Here is a 19676-nt window from a genome sequence, read left to right as displayed (position 1 = left end):
ACTCTTGCGTCTCAAACGTAAACGAGATAAAATGTACTCAAAATTTTGTAGAAGTAATATAGAGAACGATTGTAAAAGGTACACCTGCGAATATATATTCAATATATATTCACAAACCTTGAAAAAGACAAAATGTGAATATATACAGAGGAAAATCGATCAACGTCAGAATAACAGCAAGGAGTTATGGAAAATACTAAAAAGTTTACTTAACACTAAAAATAGTTTATCGCGGTCCATAACTTTTGAAGGTTCAGAAGAACATTCGGAACAAATCATTGCGGAAAAATTCAACAGTTATTTCGTGAATAGTGTTCAATTGATCAATTAAAGTAATGAATTGGTCAGTTATATAGGAAATTATCAGTTCACTGAGGAAAGACAGATGTAAATTGGATAAATTTATGTTCAATCCATAGATAGCAGAACAGCATAACGCTACCTACCGACGAATAGCGAAACTCGTACGCAAAAATTGTCAGCTGAACAGTAACCGGCATCAACACAATGAAACAGTTTCATTCACGGTTTTCTTTTGGCCCTGCGCTTTGCAAACACGAGCGAGAACAGAGCCGTTTTATCACAAACACGTGCACCCGACATGCCTCTGTGTTATTTACGCTGTGCTGCTTGTACATACTTGTGCTGCGAACGCACCCCAAAATTATGCCTCAGCAAGCCCCGCTTGCTCGGGCAGCGGACGGAGTAAAAGCTTTCAGTCAGTCAGTCATTCAGTCGGTGGCAAGTGAGTATTCGTGTGAACGTGTGTTACTACTGGTCGAAGAAGAGTGCTGCTCCCGAAATTAAATTGATTTTACAGCCAGCAAAAATCATTTTATTAGGTAAAAATGGGACACAATTTCGATGCTATTTTTGGCAGTTGGAAGTGGGATGCGTTATTGAAATCTCTGAAACCACGATGTTCAAATGCAAACAACAACGGAAAGGTGCCAGGGCAAATTGTGCGTGACAAAATATGTGATGTGTGTAGTTTCCAGAAGCAAAAAAAAAACGTCGCCCAAAAAAGAGTGACGTTGCGAATCGGGGTGGATTTCTCTTGGTTCACATTTTCTCCGAACGATGATGTCATTCCGCCGCAATCTTAATTGCTGAGTGTGTACCGGGCGATGCTGACCGGACGGGATGATTACTGATGATGGTGCAAATCATGCAATTCTAGAATCAAGCTGCATTACTGTTGTTGTCTATGGCTGTAATATTCATTCAGTCAGAACAACCTCCTATCACAAATGTTTGTAAACAAACGTAAGTGCCTATCACCAGCTGATGCCGTAAAAAGGTTTTCATTACTGTTACTGATATGAAACGATGCCCATTGTACCCATACAAGTGTGTTAAAAGTTTCAGAATTTGATAGATTTGTGCTCGCTGTATTTGTTTATAATTGGACAGATGATCTAATGCTGGGATTCATTTTACATACAATGCTGTCTACGAAGGTCGGAAATATGTCGGCGATGGCCTGGCGGCATGGGAAAAACACATTTTATGGGAGAACGCATCCGATTCACCACCCTGAAGAACGCGGAGTGTATTTTTAGCGCGTGTTCTTCCACAGGGTGAACCGCATTCACCACTCGTACAAACTCTACTATGGGAATTCGGATTGTTCGTGTTTTCAACTGAATTTTTTAGCAGAATAAATTTTTTGAATGTGGAATGAAAACAGCGAATTATTAACACCAATCGGCATCTGGAAGTCGAATACTCATAAAATCTAAATATAATTTAGTGGGATGTAAACAATTACTCTGCTTCACAATTTCTCTGTTTGCAGACTTTGCATGGGATGATGTTTTTCTTGTAATGAATGCTAATATGGAAGGCAGATGTGGATGTTGAAGCTCTCTTTTAAATAGTTCGTAGTTCAATAGTTCATAAATTATATCAAATACTTCGGCACTGATTCATTTTTCAAGGGCAAAATAAATTGCCGTATGGTGTCAACGTCCATTCCTTCCCATTCGCGCGTTCGATGGCGCCGAAACGGAAGCAGGTCATTGCCGTTCATTATACGAATGGTGACGAAACCGTGAAGAACCATCACGAGCGAATTACAGTGGTACGCCTCTATTTGGACATTCCGAGGCACTACTCAGTGTCGCATTAGAGGCGATTGTGATTGGACATATCAACAAACACAACACAAGTTGAAACAAGAAAATCTAAAAAATATCCATTAGAAAAGTGTGCGAAATACATAATCTAGTAAAATGGTTGAAAACACTCCTAAAAATGTATCGTGTTGTAGAAACCTGCACAAATGTCCAATTATTCGTGTCGTATTACAGGTCTTTCTAATTAGCCAGATGTCCAATTAGAGGCGAATCGCTGTATATAGGACAATGAGGTATGTGGTCGAAGAACTCCAATTTTGTTTCGATTGCTAGCAAGCCTCCCAAGCTTGACTCCTTAGTGTTGAAATACACGATAATCATAACGGGCGAGAAAAGTTCACTTTGAATTTTCCTGGCATAGGGCCAGCCATCGGTATGATTCACATTGATAATCATAACGGGCGAGAAAAGTTCACTTTGAATTTACCTGGCACAGGGCCAGCCATCGGTATGATTCACATTGCTCCGAAAATCATGCAATAAAAATCTAGTCCTGGGTGGGGCTTGCTCCAGACACGCTAGCGCCAAACGTTGAATGCATGACATGATCGAAATGTCTTCGAGTCGGAAGATGAATTTATTTTTGTCTAACGTTAACAGTGATATGCGAAATATAACCATCCATTCTATTCGTTATCCTTTTACCTGGATGGCTTAAAATCTGTTGATTTGGTTGTTGACGTAGAACTTCGTCTTTCATTTCTGTACCGGGTGTAAGTTCAAAGTTTCTCGTTTACGAAACTTAGCGTTAAACATGTAATGCATGGTTCTGAACGTTAATACCTCTTAGCCGGTTGAATGGAGTGCTATGACAATCTCTCCATCCGAAAGACAATGACCAAGATTTATATGCTTATTACTTATTGATCCGGAAACATGTTTTAATAGCTTGAAGTGGATGCGATCTGGCGTAGCGGTAACATCCATACTTTTCACGCTAAAGATCACGAATTCATTTCTCACTTCCGACATTCATCCAAAAATGGAAGTTAAAAGTGACGAACCAGCCAAAAGTGTTGAAAGTCACTGTAATACAGAAAAAAAATCGCCTCCATGGCGAAGGAGATTGGAGCAACGGATCCTAATCAAACGCGCTGCAATTGTAAGGCTGATGGCGTATAAAAGAGGTAGCAGATCGGCGAAATCGTGTCGCCAAGATGTGATCGTGGGGCCTACTGAACTTTGCCAGCTGGGAGCTCACCAGCTGACGGAAAAACTCGACACACTGGTACAGCAACTAAGCGTCCTAACAGAACGGCTTAAACGTTACTCTGACTCTGCAAAGCACCAAGAACAAAATCGGATTTTCAGAGATAACGAGAGAGCGTTCTACGACCACATTAACGAAGGTTTGCCAGATTAGGGATGTGACGAACTTCTGGGCTGGTATTTGGGAGACCCCAGTACAACATCGCGACGGTAGAAGGAGGGTTGTGGTGAAATTGGAGAGATGCCAGTTATCATCGTGGGAGAGATCGATGTCCGCAAAGCCTCGCGGTACCTGAGGAACTGGGTAGCACCGTGCCCCGATGGTGTTCAGAACTTCTGGCACAAGAAGTTGACCGTCGCACATCAAAAAAAAAAAAAGCTGAATGCTTCAACAAGGTGCTACGTGACCACACAACCTCCCTGAATTTGCCACCCGTGGCGTCACCTTCCTCCTCCCGAAAGACAGCAACACATTGAACCCATTAAAGTACAGACCGATAACGTACCTACCGAATCAGTACAAAATACTGAGCAGCATCATAACCGCCAAAGTTTCTGCCCCCTGCGAACAACATCACATAATCACAGAAGACCAGAAACGATGCAAGAAAAATATACGCATGAGGATAAAGAGGAGAATATTCCAAGGCGGCTCTTTCAGTCCGCCTTGGTATTGTCTGGCACTAAACTCTCTCAGTAGGACGCTTAAAAGAAACAGTCATGGCTATGAAATAAGGTGTGGTGACGACGCCCACGAAGAAGTGACCCATACATTTTACATTGACGATATCAAGGTCTACGCTGATTCACGTTAGGGTCTAGGTGTAGCTATCCGGGTTGTCGAGGACATAAGCAGGGACATCTGCATGGAGTTCGGCTTCGACAAGTACCGCAGTGTTCATCTGCTGAAAGGGCTGCTTCCCGAATCCGGAGGTTACGAGGTCTATGACGGTTCGTGACGAAATACCTTGGATTCCGACAGCTCACCGGGATTCGCCACTTCGACATCAAGACGGAGCTGCGAGACAAGTTCTTGAGTCGAGTGAACTGTGTCTTAGGGACTTTCCTCAACGCGGGGAACAAGGTATGCGCGATCAATACATTCGCGGTTACCCTGCTGACCTTCAGTTTTAGAGTAATCAAGTGGAGCATAACTGACCTAGGAGACCTTGAGAGGAGGATGAGGAAAGTATTCAAAAACGCACCATCCTCAATCGGCACTGGAGAGAGTATCACTACCACGCAAAGAAGAAGGACTTGGAATTACCGACATATCTGCACTGTGTGTTGCCCAGGTACGACAACTGCGCGAGTACTTCGCAGAACGCGCCAACCAAAACGCGCTATACCGGGCTGTCTGTGCCGCTGACAGAGGATACAGCGCTCTGCACTTGGCGCAAGCGGTGTACCAACTCAACTGCAATCTGCAGACAGTGGAGGAGAAGATTGAAGCTTGGAAGCAGAAGGCAATGCATGGTGCCTACCCCCATCAACTGAACCGGACACACGTCGACAAGGCGCATCTAATATGTGGCTAACGCGTGGTGAACTCTCTTCAGTGATAGAAGCAGACATGATAGCCATCCAGGACAGGATAATGCCGACGAGAAACTGCAGGTGGTACGTTTGGCATCAAGACGTTGATGACATTTACCGAATGTGCCATCAACCCGGAGAAAAAAAAGAGCACATTATAGGAGGCTGTCCCGTTTTGGCCAACGCAGCGTACACCGAGCGCCACAACAACGTGGCCCGTATAGTTCATCGACAACTGGCGCTCCAATACAATGATACAATCAACCGACGACAGCTATGGAGAATCATGGACCCCGAAAGCTGACAAGACCGATTCAGGCAACGTTGGACGGAGTGCGGATCTCAAGCGATCTGTCGGAATCGTTTGAGACGTACAGGGGACTTCGACAGTGCGATGGACTCTCCTGTCTGCTCTTCAACGTGGCGCTAAAAGGTGTTATGCGGAGAGCCGACTTCAACATGCGGGGCACGATTTTCAATAAGTCTAGTCAGTTTATCTGATTCGCGACTGATCGCAACAGAATTCTTCTTGGTAATAGTGTTGTGACCGACGGCGACGAGCTCGAGGAGGTAAAGGAATTTGTCTACCTTGGCTCGTTGATAACAACTGACAACAACAACAGCCATGAAGTTCGAAGACGCATAGTCAATGGAAGTCGTGCCTACTACGGGCTCCGCAAATCCTTAAGGTCCAATAAACTCCGACCCAGTACGAAGTGACCATGTACAAATCCCTAGTTCGACCGGTTGTCGTCAATGGGCACGAAGCATGAAGATGCTTGAAGAGGACTCACAAGCACTTGGTGTTTTCGAACACTGAATGCTCAGAACAATATGCGGTGGTGTACAGGAAAACGGAGTATGGAGAAGGAGAAAAAACCATGAACTAGCCCAACTCCACGGCGAACCCAGCATTCTGAAAATCGCCAAGGCTGGACGAGTGCGATGGGCAGAGCATGTTGCAAGATTGCCGGACAGCAGCCCGGCAAAGATATGGTGTTCGCATCGAATCCGGTAGGAACTAGAAGGAGAGGAGCCCAGCGAGCGAGGTGGTTGGACCAGGTGGAGCAGTACTTGAAAAGAATCGGTGCATGAGTTGTATGTAAATACGATTGATATTGATTATGAATCCGAGGAGGTAAACAAAACTGCTAAAACGCGATATTGTTCGTTGACGCTGACAACATGTGTCAACAAAAGATCAACGTATTTATTTCGCCCCCATTGAATCCTTCGGTGTCTGTTTCGCAGAAAGTTAACGGTTTGGATAACATGTTACATTTAGCAGTTATTTATTGTTTCCTTCTTTGCGGTGAAGTTCCGTGTAGACACATCTGAATATATACTGATGCTGAAATAACATGTTAGCTTCTGACAAATGAATGAAAACTGAAATTTGAAAATATAGGCTCATATATATGTAAACGATATTTTTTATTCAATCTAATACTGAATAATCATCATTCAATCAACGTAACCTGGCTTGCGTGGGTAGTTTTTTAAGTAGCGATAGTTCATTACGCTGGTTACTGTATACATGTTACTCGATGTCTAAACACAGTAACAACACAAACGAATGATTGACAATGCGAAATGCAATCGCGAAAAATGGTATAACAATTGACGCCGCGATATAACGAATGCGAGCCCAAAGCCAGCGGCTTACCAGCATCATAAAAATTGTCTATTGACACGTTTGTAGCTCACTACAACACATACGAGCCGATAATTTAAACGATATTTAAACGTCATTGGTTCGTAGTGAACATATCGTTTAGGAATGATAATTTGATGGTAATCTTACTGTACAGAATTTCAACACCAGCCCTTGGAGTATTGTTACAAATTGACAATTCACTTGAATAAGAATGCTGTGTGTAGCAGTGGATCACTTCTCCCCTTTTAGACACGTGATTCATGTTTTGCGCTCACGGAATTCATCGCTAATAAACGAAGCCATTATAAGATATGGATGGATATGAGGGGTAGAAAAAAAACTATTATGCATGCATATTTATTAGTGGAGTCATATGTCGACGGATCGCGTAAAAGCACGTAGTTGTACGAGTTACATATCTAGTTTGCACCTTGAACATCGTGGTTCGCAGTGTAGAGAGACCGAACCGAATCAATTACCCTTTTCAAGTTTAACGACAGTAGTTCTACGATTGCCTTAAATACCCGTAGGAAATTAGTGACCTGCCGCTGAGCACCCACAACCGCCACCAACGCCGCTTTTGGGCGGAGACGCTGGAAGGCATAAACGCAAGCAACAATCATGAATGAGCTTAAGGTACCAAATGAGCACACACTTGTGCCAGTAACTGGAATACAATATTAACTGCCACCATTCATTGACACATTGTAGGGCCTCTTGGGAGGGGCCGGAAGGTCACTGATCGATCAGGCCGGGAAAGCGATTGCCGATGCCGCCACCGAATACATCGGCAATGCGATCAACGAGATCATCGAGCGGAAGGAGACGGACACGAAGCGAGTACTGCCGTCGATCAAGAATATGAAAGTTGTAAGTACACAAAAATGATGATGGGAAAGGCATTAACCCTTTCACTACGGCAGTGTGCTCCGCCGGAATGCTTCCACTAAACCGGAGCACTGCGCCGAAAAGTATGCATATCGCGCTGGTGTGACCGATGTGCAGTATCACCCTGATGTCGTCTATAGACGGCGCTCGTAGCGAAAGGGATGCAGCTTCAAAGCGATTATATTTTGCCGGAACACACATGTAAAACATACTCTAATTTTGAACGGTCACAAATTATGATTATTGCGACATCGACACCTCACCTCGATCACTCTAGGTTCGAAAACTAAATGTTAATTACCTGTTCTAAGTCATACGTACTTTTTTTATATTATATTGAGCCGTATTAGTCACACAACTTCTTTGAGGGTCCGTTTTAAATTCTATAAAATTGTTTTAATTAGTTTCCATTCAGGGTTTTTAAAGAATTGATTTAAAAAAACTAAAATTCTGCGTTTTGATCAGTTCAAAATAGGATTCCATATTTTCCGATACTGCTGCAATTTCACGTTCGATTTCGTACGAAGTTCATTAACCGTCGTTGGCTTGTTGGCATAGACCATAGACTTGACGTGGCCCCACAGAAAATAGTCTAACGGCGTCAAATCGCACGACCGAGGCGGACAATTGACTGGGTCATTTCGTGAGATAACATGCTCACCAAACTTGGTTTTCAATACATCGATTGTTAAATTCGCTGTGTAGCTTGTGGCGCCGTCCTGTTGAAACCACATATTGTCCAAGTCCATATCATCAATTCGGGCCAAAAATATTCAATTATCATTGATCGGTAGCGATTCTCATTCTCGACGCTACGGACACTTATTTGTCTCACAGGCACGGAAACATTTTGTGGATTCAAATGTGTCCACTAGACACTCAATTGTTGATCTGGTAGGACGATTATGACGACCATAAATTGAATGTAGCGCTCTTAAAGTTGAGGTCATTGACTTCGAATTTAGGTAGTAATTTTTAATAATCTCGACTCGTTGTTGGATCGTATATCTTTCCATTATGAAATGACAAACCTTACTGAAGAGAAATGTCAAGAGAGCGGGAAAAAAAGGCGTCGTTTGCTGTCCCTATCGGTCTACTTTTGTAGCGTCCCTATTAAAATACCCGTTACTTCGTGTTTTCGATCGCCGAGTTCTCAGGACAATATACGGTGGTATACAACATAACGGAATATGGAGAAGGAGAATGAACCACGAACTGGCGCAACTCTTCGGGAACCCAGCATCCAGAGCATTTCAAGGCTGGACGAGTGAGATGGGCTGGGCATGTTGCAAGATTGCCGGACAGTAGCCCTGCAAAGATGGTCTTCATATTGAATCCGAGAGGAGCAAGAAGCCCAGGAGAAGAGCCCAGCAGACGAGGTGGTTGGACCTGGGGGAGCAGTACGTGGCAAGAATCGGGGACGTCGGTAGTTGGAGAACTGCATCCATAGATTGGATTTATTGGCGAAACATTGTGAAGATCTAAACTCTTAATGGGATGTAGTATCATTATAAATAAATAAATAAAAATAGATAAATTGGAGAAAATGTGAAAGGATGAGTTACGGGCGGCTCTGCTGGCGATGTGCAATCAAGCTCAAGCACAAAGCAATCCGATTTTGCATTCCTTAATGACGAGACGAGAGATTTGATTGCCACAAATAACCATACCAGAGTTAATTGGTGATTACAGTAATTGGCTGTCATTTAAGTCAATGTATGTTTCATTGAGCCATGATTCGATGGAACTTAGGGATGTCCAGAAATTCTATTACTTTAAATCGTCGCTAAAAGGGGAGGTAGCTAAACTTGTCGAATCACTTACACTCACTGGAGAGAATTACATTATCGCATGGGGGACGATTTCAAAGAGGTACTCGAATGAGTATTTGTTGAAAAAGCGGCATCTGCCAGGTTTCCTTGGTGTACCCGAACATAGAACGAACATCGCTTAGTAGATAAGTTTGAATAGAGATTAAAAATCATGACAAAAGTATTGGATGCAGTGTCATTGAATATTTTGGAACTGAATAGCAATCAGTAAAAAATGACAATTAAGCTTAACAAGCTTAATGTTCATTAAACTTAACAAGCTTAATGTTCATGCATCTTTGAAGAATAGGAAGACTACTTCTAACCAACCCTATCGGGCGAAATACCCAAGATTTATGCAGATGGGAATTAAAGAAAGATTAGATTTTGTCAACATCAAACGAAAGGCCTGTGTATGTAAAAGAACGGCCCAGAACTTCCACTGTTAATAGATTCTGCATTTAGGTGGATTGTATCGAGGAAGGTTGCTACTGTTCATCCAGTAAATTGCTATGTGGCATCTGCAACTGAAAATTTAGAAGGAGTTCCAGAAAAGTTCTGGAGTTTTAAACAAATTATAGGGGTCGATGGTATCACTTCATTTTGGAAAAGGGGTCTTTTGTCCAAAATAGTTTGAAGATCCCTGCTCTAGAGTAAGAGATATATTATGAAATAGAGAGACATAAAAGGAATAAATACGAGTGATTAGATAAATGATAGGAGAGAAATATAGTAGGTTTTTTTGAAAATAGATATAAAAAATAGTTGGATTGAGATTGATGTGCTCTGAAATAAATCGATGATGTAAAAAAGTAATCTTGACATGAATTTGGAATAAGAGGAGAAATTATCAGTGTATTAACGTGGATTTACCTGGAATGTTTCAACTAATAAAAAGGAAATTCTGGAAGATTTATGGAAAATTGGGATAGGAAAAAGATGGTATAATTCCGCCCGCGAACTGCTGAGACCGAACAGGTGTAGAAAAATATCGAGAACAAAAGGAAATCGATTTCTTTCTGTTTTTTTAAAGATTCTGTGGACTACAACAAATTTTTGGCAACTAAGTCAATAATATCTTTCAGTACAACGATATTTTTGTTTGAATGAAAAATGTGTTTGAGTTTTAACCCTTTGCGGTCGTTTGTCTGTTCTAAGCCACCAAAGCTAGGAATTATATTGAATACACAATTGAACCATACAATAGTTTACACTTTTTCTAAACGAATGTTCATGTCTAGTGATCCTGTTCACGAACTAATACGTCGTTTCTATGAATAATAGATAACGGTACTCGGTATAAACAAAAGATTATTATCGCGGAAAGATAAGACGATAACCTTCAAGGGAAATTAATTCCGACCGCAAAGGTAGAAAAATGATCGCACCGCAAATCAAAAAGCAGTTTCGAAAACTCCATTAAATTCATTGTTCGGAAATCTGTAATTATTACTCTTGTAATACATCGAATGGAGGTCCTGGGAAAACAACTTCTTATTTAACATTCATCGTTTAAACGGGTAGGATGAGGTAGAATCCGGAACCACATTCTAACATGGACACGAGGAACTCGACACTATTTTTTTTTTATATCGATATTCAAAAATGTGTTCACAAAATACTATTGAAGTCATCACCACCCCTTTTCTTCTATTTATTTAATTATGCAGAAGAGGACACGGAGTCATCATTCATCAATGCATTTTTGTGCACAAGTCTAAATAGGTTAGATTTACATAGACATCTCTAAGTTGCTAAGTTGTTAAGTTCTTATTTTCAGAGAAGGGAATGTAGAACGAAGAATTGAATTCAGGGAAATGAAGCGGACAAAATAATAACATAATTACTTCCAGGGTTACCCTAACAAAAACTGTGTTTAGGTCTCAAAAAATCTTTTTATCAAATCAAATTTCTAAGTTCAATTTTGATGCACAATATTAGCTTTAGTATCATTGATTGGTTCAGTAGTTTCTTCCTCTACAACTTCGTAGCTTCTTTAGATAAGGATTTTGTTAAAAATCTCTAAAAAGTTTTGGTCGTAGTTGAACCATAAATGGCGTTCAACGACGAATCCCAATAAGAGCCATCTTGAGTATCATTAGCCGTCATCAGTATTTCCAATGGCCTAAGTTTCAATATTCTCTGATTTGAATTAATATTATTTGTTCACTGTGAGTGATTTGGGCTTGAAGATAACTATAAACGTGAAGACCGCAAAGCGTTTTCCTAACACGGACTAGGCCAATTTTCTCTATGTTCAACTCATTTTAACATACAATTATTGTAAATTGTATATTGGGAAATGCCCAAATCGAATGGGGCAAAAATATCATGAATCAAGGAATTTCCTCCGACTTACACTGTGGTCACGCGTATTCTAGAGCTTGCCACTTAGAATACAGTCAAGGCATGGTATTCGGTAATATTATTGACATCACACCGTAATTAGATTATTTTGAAAAATCTGAAGATTTTGTATGAAAACCAAAAAAATCTGTAATCTGTATCTACAGATTCTTGGTTTCAGAAAGTCTGAAAAATATCTATAAATACAGATTATTCTGTAGTCATGGTATTGATTATTTATAAGGAAGACATATGGTCGGTGTTAAGTCAGAGGGGACCAAGTCGCAAAATTGAAAATCTAGAGTAATTGATTACATTTGGTTAAGCATTGTGTGAGCTACATACCACATTTATCAGATTTGGGAAATCGCGCATACAGCAGGAATAAAGGATCGAAATTTTTATGATTGATCAACAAACACCCCTAATAGTATGCAGTCAGAGCGGACTATATACCATTTACCATGGCGAAATGGCTCTGTATCATGTGCAGACAGAATGGACCATGTGTCAATCATTTGTATACTAATTTTGAACAATTTCCAAGCGCCGAATTCAAACCAACAATTTTTTTTTCTTGAAGCTAATAGGTACCTTGTTGACCCGTTTGTGTAAAATGAACACATTCTGAGTATATCTTCTATATATATATATTAAGAATATATATATATATATATATATATATATATATATATATATGTATATATATATATATATATATATATATATATATATATATATAGATATATATATATATATATATATATATATATATATATATATATATATATATATATATATATATATATATATATATATATATATATATATATATATATATCGTGTGCTTTCCGAAATATTGAAGTACCGCAAGTTTAACATCGTAGCGGTGCAGGAAGTGTGTTGGAGAGGATCTACAGTACGAACATTTCGTGATGGTCATACCATCTACCAGAGCTGCGGCTACATTAACGAGCTAGGTACAGCTTTCATCGTGATGAGCAATATGCAGAAGCGAGTGATTGGTTGGTGACCAATCAACCCAAAAATGTGCAGATTGAGGATTAAGGGCCGAATCTTCAACATCAGCATCATTAACGTGCACAGCCCTCACCTTGCAAGTCCCGATGATGACAAAGACGAATTCTACGCGCAGCTGGAACGCGAATACGAACGCTGCAAAACATGACATCAAGAACATCATCGAAGATTTCAATGCTCATATCGGTAAAGAGGAGGAGATCAAACCTGTAATTGGTATGTACAGTGCACACCAGTTAACAAATGAAAACGGCCTGAGACTCATCGATTTCGCCACCTCTAAGAATATGGCCGTACGCAATACCTTCTTCCAACACAAATTCCTCCACCAATACACCTGGAGGTCACCCAATCAAACAGAATCTCAGATCGGCCATGTTCTGATAGACAGCCGGCATTTCTCGGACATAACTGACGTCAGAACCTATCGAGGCGCTAACATCAACTTGAACCACTACCTAGTAATGGTTAAGATGCGCCCAAAATCTCCGTTGTGAACAACATTCGGTACCGATACCCGCGACGGTACAATCTTACGCGACTGAAACAAGCAGATGCCGCCGAAAACTACGCACATTCGTTTGAAGCTACGCTGCCGGAAGAGGAACAAATTAACGAAGCTCCTCTTGAGGATTGTTGGAGCATGATTAAAACAGCCATAAACAGCGTAGCGGAGAACACGTACGAGTGGTTCGATGATGAGTGTCAGCAAGTATTACAGGAGAAGAACGCTCCGCGGGAGCTCATACTGCGTCAAACTACCCGTCAAAACGTGGAACGATATATACAGAAGCAGAGACTGCAAACCCAACTCTTCCGGGAAAAGAAGCGCCGCCAGGAAAAGGAGAAGTGTGTAGAACTCGAACAGCTGCACCGTTCTCATGAGACGCGAAAGTTCTACCAGAAACTCAATGCATCTCGAAAAGGCTTCGTACCACGAGCAGAAATATGTCGGAATAAGGATGGGAGTATACTGACGAACGAACGTGATGTGACCGAAAGGTGGAGGCAGCACTTCGATGAACACCTGAATGGCGTACAGGCAGAGGACCAAAATGACGATGGAAGCGATTACGTTGATGCAGTAAATAATGAAGATGTACCACCCCCAACGATAGGTGAAGTAAGGAATGCTATTAAACAGTTGAAGAACAACAAATCAACTGGCAAAGATGGCATCAGAGCGGAACTCATCAAGATTGGCCCGGAAAAATTGGTTAGTTATCTGCAGCTGATTGTCAGAATTTGGGAAACAGAACAACTACCGCAGGAGTGGAAAGATGGGGTTATTTGCCCTATCTTCAAGAAAGTGACAAACTAGACTGTGAAAACTATCATGCAATCACCGTCCTGAATGCCGCCTACAAAGTGCTTTCACAAATCATCTTCCGTTGTCTATCGCCACTGACAAACAGATTAGTGGGACGTTATCAGGCCGGCTCCATCGAAGGTCGGTCTACTACTGACCAAATCTTCACCATGCGGCAGATCCTCCAGAAATGCCGTGAGTACAGAGTTCCCACGCGCCATCTATTCATCGACTTTAAAGCCGCATTCGATTCAATAACACGAAAAAGCTATGGAGATGACGGACGAAAACGGCTTCCCCGTGAAGCTGACAAGACTGGTTAAGGCTACGATGGATAGAATATAGTGCTGTGTGCGAATTTCGGGTGGATTATCTGATCCATTCGAGTCCCGCCGGGAGCTTCGACAAGGTGATGGTCTCTCTTGCCTACTGTTCAACATCGCGCTAGAGGGTGTTATGAGACGAGCGGCGTTTAACTTGCGTGGTACGATTTCAAATAGATCCAGTCAACTCATCTGCTTCGCTGATGACGTAGACATTGTCGGCAGAACATTTGAGACGGTAGCTGAACATTACACCAGACTTAAGCACGAAGCAGAGAGAATAGGACTGAAAATCAATGCGTCTAAAACCAAATACATGCTGGCTTTCGAATCCGAGCACGACAGGACCCGATTAGGTAGTAGTGTAATGATCGACGGCGATGATTTTTTTTTTATCTGTATTATAGTGATTTTTAACTCATTTGGCTGGTTCGTCACTTGTACTTCCATTTTTGGAAGAATGTCGGGAGTGAGAATTGAACTCGTGACCTTCAGCGTGAGAGGCATGGATGTTACCACTACGCCAGATCGCCTCCTCCGACGGCGATGAGTTCGGGGTAGTGGACCAATTTGTCTACCTTGGCTCAGTGCTAACGTCTGACAATGATATCAGCCGCGAGATCCGAAGACGCATCATCAATGGGAGTCGTACCTACTATAGTCTTCACAAACACTTAAGGTCAAACAGACTTAGCAGTCGTGCGAAATGTTCCCTGTACAAAACGCTCATAAAACCGATTGTCCTTTACGGGCACGAGACGTAGATAAAACTCGAAGAGGACCTGCGAGCACTCGGAGTCTTTGAACGGTGGGTGTTAAGATCCATCTTCGGTGGTGTACAGAAGGACGGCATATGGAGGCGAAGGATGAATCACGAGCTCACGCGACTCACCGGCGAACCCAGTATCCAGAAAGTGATCAAAGCTGGAAGGATACGCTGGACAAGATATGTTGCAAGAATGTCGAACAACTATCTTGCAAAAATGGTGTTCATCGCGAATCCGGCTGGTACGAGATGACGAGGAGCTCAACGAGCAAGGTGGTTAGACCAAGTGGAGCATGACATGGTGAGAACGGAGTGCCCGCGGAATTGGATAAAGATAGCCACGAACTGGAGAAAAATTGTGAATCAGGCCATGTTGTAAAGACGTTAAGCCGAGATAAATAAATAAATGCTCGAAATCATGATATCCTGAACCACAATTACCTAAATTGTTAGTAGCGAGACCTACACGAAAAAACGTGAATTGAGCACGAATCGATCGGACAACAACCTGAACATCAATCTAATACAATCTCTACCAATGTTTAACCTTTTCAGCCAGGTTCTCGTCAAATATCTGGGGAGAATAGAGTAAAACCATCCAAGATCATTCCAAGATCATCTCTTCATTGATCCTGCCAACTGATAAATTTATTGCCTATTATTGGCAAATGGACAATAATTCATGATACGTATCGACTCACATTGTGAGCTAACGCCCGAATTGGAGGCAAAAAGATCGCTCGTTGTGGGGGGAAACGAATGGCTAGTAAAATCAAAATAACATACCCATTTTAATCGTCAAAGTGTTAACTTCTTTACTATATTCACTACACGATTCACTGCAGTATGTCTAATGCTATACAACATAACATATATCGCAATAACCATTTTGCGAGTGTGCGTTTGAAATCGCCTAATGAGCCGTTACATGCCTCATTTTCAATATCGTAGAGTGACCCCCTCTATATAAAAATCAAAGCCGCAGTCCTACGTCTAAAAGCAATATATTTTGTAGAGGAACACGGGATCCTTAATTATAATCAATGGGGTTAGTAATAGGGAAATTGGTTGGGCACTTCTGCACTAGATTTTCACTGTGAACTGCCGTTCAATGCTAATCATTCGCTTAGAATACGTACGTGCAAGAAAGATTCCCCCGATACGCATTTTATACACACCTTCCTAAAGAAGAATTACTGGGTCACAACAACTAGTTGCATCTATTGGCACCTCTTTTTATGAAGTGATTGCTTCTTGTGACTTTCTATGTTTTGAGTATTACCTGCCGACGTCACGTTAATGACGAAAGTTGCTGAGTTGCATACCTTGGAAGAGGATTAGCTCCGATGAAGTACTGTTATATTGATCAAACTTTGTGATGTTGTGTATATTATCAAAGTACAATGTTGTTTAATTAATGATTTCAAGTAATTATGCTTCTATAGTAATGCATTGGAGAATAATCGGTCTCTGGAACGTATTATTTTTATTAAGATTCCAGAGATGATCAGTATCTCGTTCGTGAATCTATCTTTCCAGTCGAAACTAATGGACAAGCGATGTACACAAATGGAGGCTCATTAGAATTATTCATTCTTTTTGATTCTGAATAAATTGCTAACATAAAACTCAAACGAAAAACAACCCAATCAAATGGATGATAACGAACGAAATAACGATTGGAAGAGAATCTATTTGCATTATTTTGAACCGGAAAGGGCCAATGCGCTCATGCTATGTTTAAATCCTAGGAAAAATCCAACAGGTCTGCTGCAATGCATCCACCACGTTGTTTATTTCGCTCGCCAAGCGGTTGCCCAGGGCTTCGCTTGATGCAAGTGACGATGTTTGTTCTTGAATCCGAACGATCCCCTCTCAGGCGCGGGATCGAAAAACACGGGAAAACATTCCTAGTTTTTCAGCACTTTTCCACAACTCATCGGTAAAAGGATAATAATTTGCACCACAGCACCTCACGGACACGCGATTAACGTTATGTTCCGTTATCGTAGGGCGATTATAAATATGTAGCTGGAATTCACCTACAACCAGTATCAATAATCGAACAGTGCGAAGCGGTTCGGCTTCGCTGGGGGAAATAATTTTTCGTGACGTAACCATATTTTTGTTTTTTATATCTGCTCTAATCAGAATGGAAACCATTCTGGAATTGGGCGGTCAGTGTGCCGAAGTGGAAAGCTGCACAATAAGCTATGTTAGTAAACAGGAGCGCACACCTGTGAGGATATTCGAGAGACGCGAAAGTGACCACATTATACTGGTGGCGGAGAGCTCCCGCAAGGATGGGAATCACGTCAAAACACAGGAAAATGTTTGCTTGAGGAGTATTGTCGATATTGTCAAGTTGCTGCCATATGTGAGGAAGTTCAAAAAGGTACGTGTGCGTTTGTGTGCTCTTCAGCATAATCCTGTTGCGTCGTCACAACTGACCTAGAAATATTTCCACCCTCTTTCAACATTCCGAATCAATCAGTAACGCCCATGGACATCAATTACTTCCGCACTGAAAAGGGAGCCAAGAAAAGTGATAAAGATTGCCCCTTCCTCTAAAAAACGTCATTGGTTTCACCATCTTGCAATGACGTTGAGAAGGATATCTTGGCGACACGCCGGTCGTGGGCAGTATTTACCGTAAATGATTGCACACAAAAGGCTCGTCAGTTTCCCGTTCGGATATAATTCAATGAAGCTCGTGAGAGTGTCCGATGTGAACGGTCGTCTCAACTGTCTTGTATACGTCGGACACTTTTGCGAGCCGAATCACATATCTCTTTGGAAACGTCCCACTGATAACATACTATCCAACTGTTGTCAGCGTGTCACCGAATCTCGCCGGCTAAATTTCGGCGGTAGCTTGTCTTTTCAATCGGATTACTCCAGATAATCACACTTTTGTCCGTTGAATCCAGCGCTCGAACCAGCGCTAAATTGAATTGACATTCGCGTACTGGACTTGAAGGAAAGACCTCCCGTGAATGACACGACCTACAGTGGCTAGTGTCGTCCCGGAAGGCATCGGGAACGGTACAGTCATTATTATACAGTGTTCGGGCTTATGTGATGGAAAATTGTTTCGAGTTATTCATACAGAAAACACAAAAATAGCTGAGATATGACCTTCGGTGCCGAATCTTGCCACAAGCAGGAAATCCATGAAAGTCTCAGTAGCGTGACGGCTGCTGTGAAGTGTATTCTTCCTTCGATTCGTAAGTTTAAACATGTGAGTGAATAAGTGACGTTTCAAAGAAGTGTTTACAAGTGATAATTAATCGGATTTTTTTGCGAAAACATTTATCGCGATTATCTGAAGCCTAGATACAACCTGATAAGAGGAATAACAACAAAATCAAAAATAGCACGCCTCCGCACGTTTGCTAGTACGATACATTAATTCTTGGGATTTTATCAGAATTAAGCTTCTCGTGCGTGTTACATTTCCACACATGATACAACAACAAAATAACGGAGTGACAGGTTCACACCCTGTCTAATATGATGTGCCTTTATATTATGTTTGTGTACTCAGAGGATTACTTTTATGGCGTTCGTATGCATAGAGGATGTGCAATCGTTTTCCGTTGTCCCCTCAGGGACCACGCTTATCAGTTATTCAATAGATCGCTGATACTAGTTACTTCGTGGCACAGTGAAACTCTATGTTGTCCAGTTGAAATATCTTAGTAAAAAAAATCAAATGTTGATACAGTTCAGAGAAAGTCGATTTCGGAAAAATGATTATGATTATAAAGTAAAGGAATAAATATACTGTTATTTTTAGATCTGCTTCAGCCTGATCATTGAAGACTAGTTCTGAAGACTTAATTACTTCAAATTTTCTCTCGCTGCCTTTATGTACTACATGGGCTGAAAAGTTCCAGGATTTTTAATGAAAACAATCGTTTTTTGGGCAAAGCTGTATTTATTCCTCAACATAGTTTCCTTCGAGGGCAATACACTTGGTATAGCGAGTTTCCAACATTTCGATTACCTTTCTGTAGTACGAAACGTCCCAGTCTTCGAATTATGCCTCAGTTTCCGCGATGACTTCCTAATTCGATGTGAATCTCTTTCCGCCACCGCTTGAGGTTTGGAAACATATAGTAGACGCTGGGAGCCAAGTCTGGAGAATATGGTAGGTGAGCAACCAATTTGAATCATAATTAGTCCAACTTGGCCATAGCTTTTAAGGACGTTTGCGATGGTGCGTTGTCGTGATGGTAGAGAACATTTTTCTCCGCCATATGGGGTCGTTTTTTCTCTATTTCCAGTTCAGTTTGTCCAATAACGTTGCATAATACCCTTCGGTAATTGTTGTTCCATTCTTTTGGCCACTTTGGCTTTTGTGGTTGTTTTGTGACTTGTCAACCACTCTGCAGACTATCTATTAGAGGAGTGTTGAACCACCTTAGAAATGTTTCTTGCCCCCTAAAATCTCCACATGCCAAATCTGGTTCAGTTTGCTTGATTAGTTCTTGAATTGTATAGAAATGTATGCTTCGTTTGTATGGCAGTAAACCGCCCCCCCCCTCTGAGAGAGAGGAGAAGTGTCTATTCACCATGAAAACGTTTCGTATCCCCTAAAACCTTCTCATGACAAATTTGGCTTCATTTGCTTGATTAGTTTTCGAATT

General features: G+C 41.4%; 1 protein-coding gene across 7 annotated transcripts in view; it reads left to right on the top strand.

Annotated features, from left to right (window-relative positions):
• The window catches only part of LOC129768346 (calpain-A-like), a 71770-nt gene that overhangs the window by 15916 nt on the left and 36178 nt on the right, over positions 1-19676 (top strand). For 2 of the 7 annotated variants that reach the window (XM_055769936.1, XM_055769935.1), the window contains exons 1-3: positions 690-842; positions 7071-7176; positions 7252-7410. The exons of 4 other annotated variants lie outside the window; for them this stretch is intronic. In XM_055769936.1, the coding sequence (XP_055625911.1) occupies positions 7162-7176; positions 7252-7410 (174 nt within the window). In that variant the 5' untranslated portion in view covers positions 690-842; positions 7071-7161. Of the gene's footprint in view, positions 1-689; positions 843-7070; positions 7177-7251; positions 7411-17122; positions 17420-19676 lie in introns of those variants that run through there. One more of the 7 variants, XM_055769932.1, reaches the window with a different exon arrangement.

Source organism: Toxorhynchites rutilus, chromosome 2 (genome assembly GCF_029784135.1).
Source record: "Toxorhynchites rutilus septentrionalis strain SRP chromosome 2, ASM2978413v1, whole genome shotgun sequence".
Lineage (NCBI taxonomy): Eukaryota > Metazoa > Arthropoda > Insecta > Diptera > Culicidae > Toxorhynchites > Toxorhynchites rutilus.
Note: the sequence above shows the minus strand (reverse complement) of the source record. Positions and strands in the feature narration are given on the sequence as shown.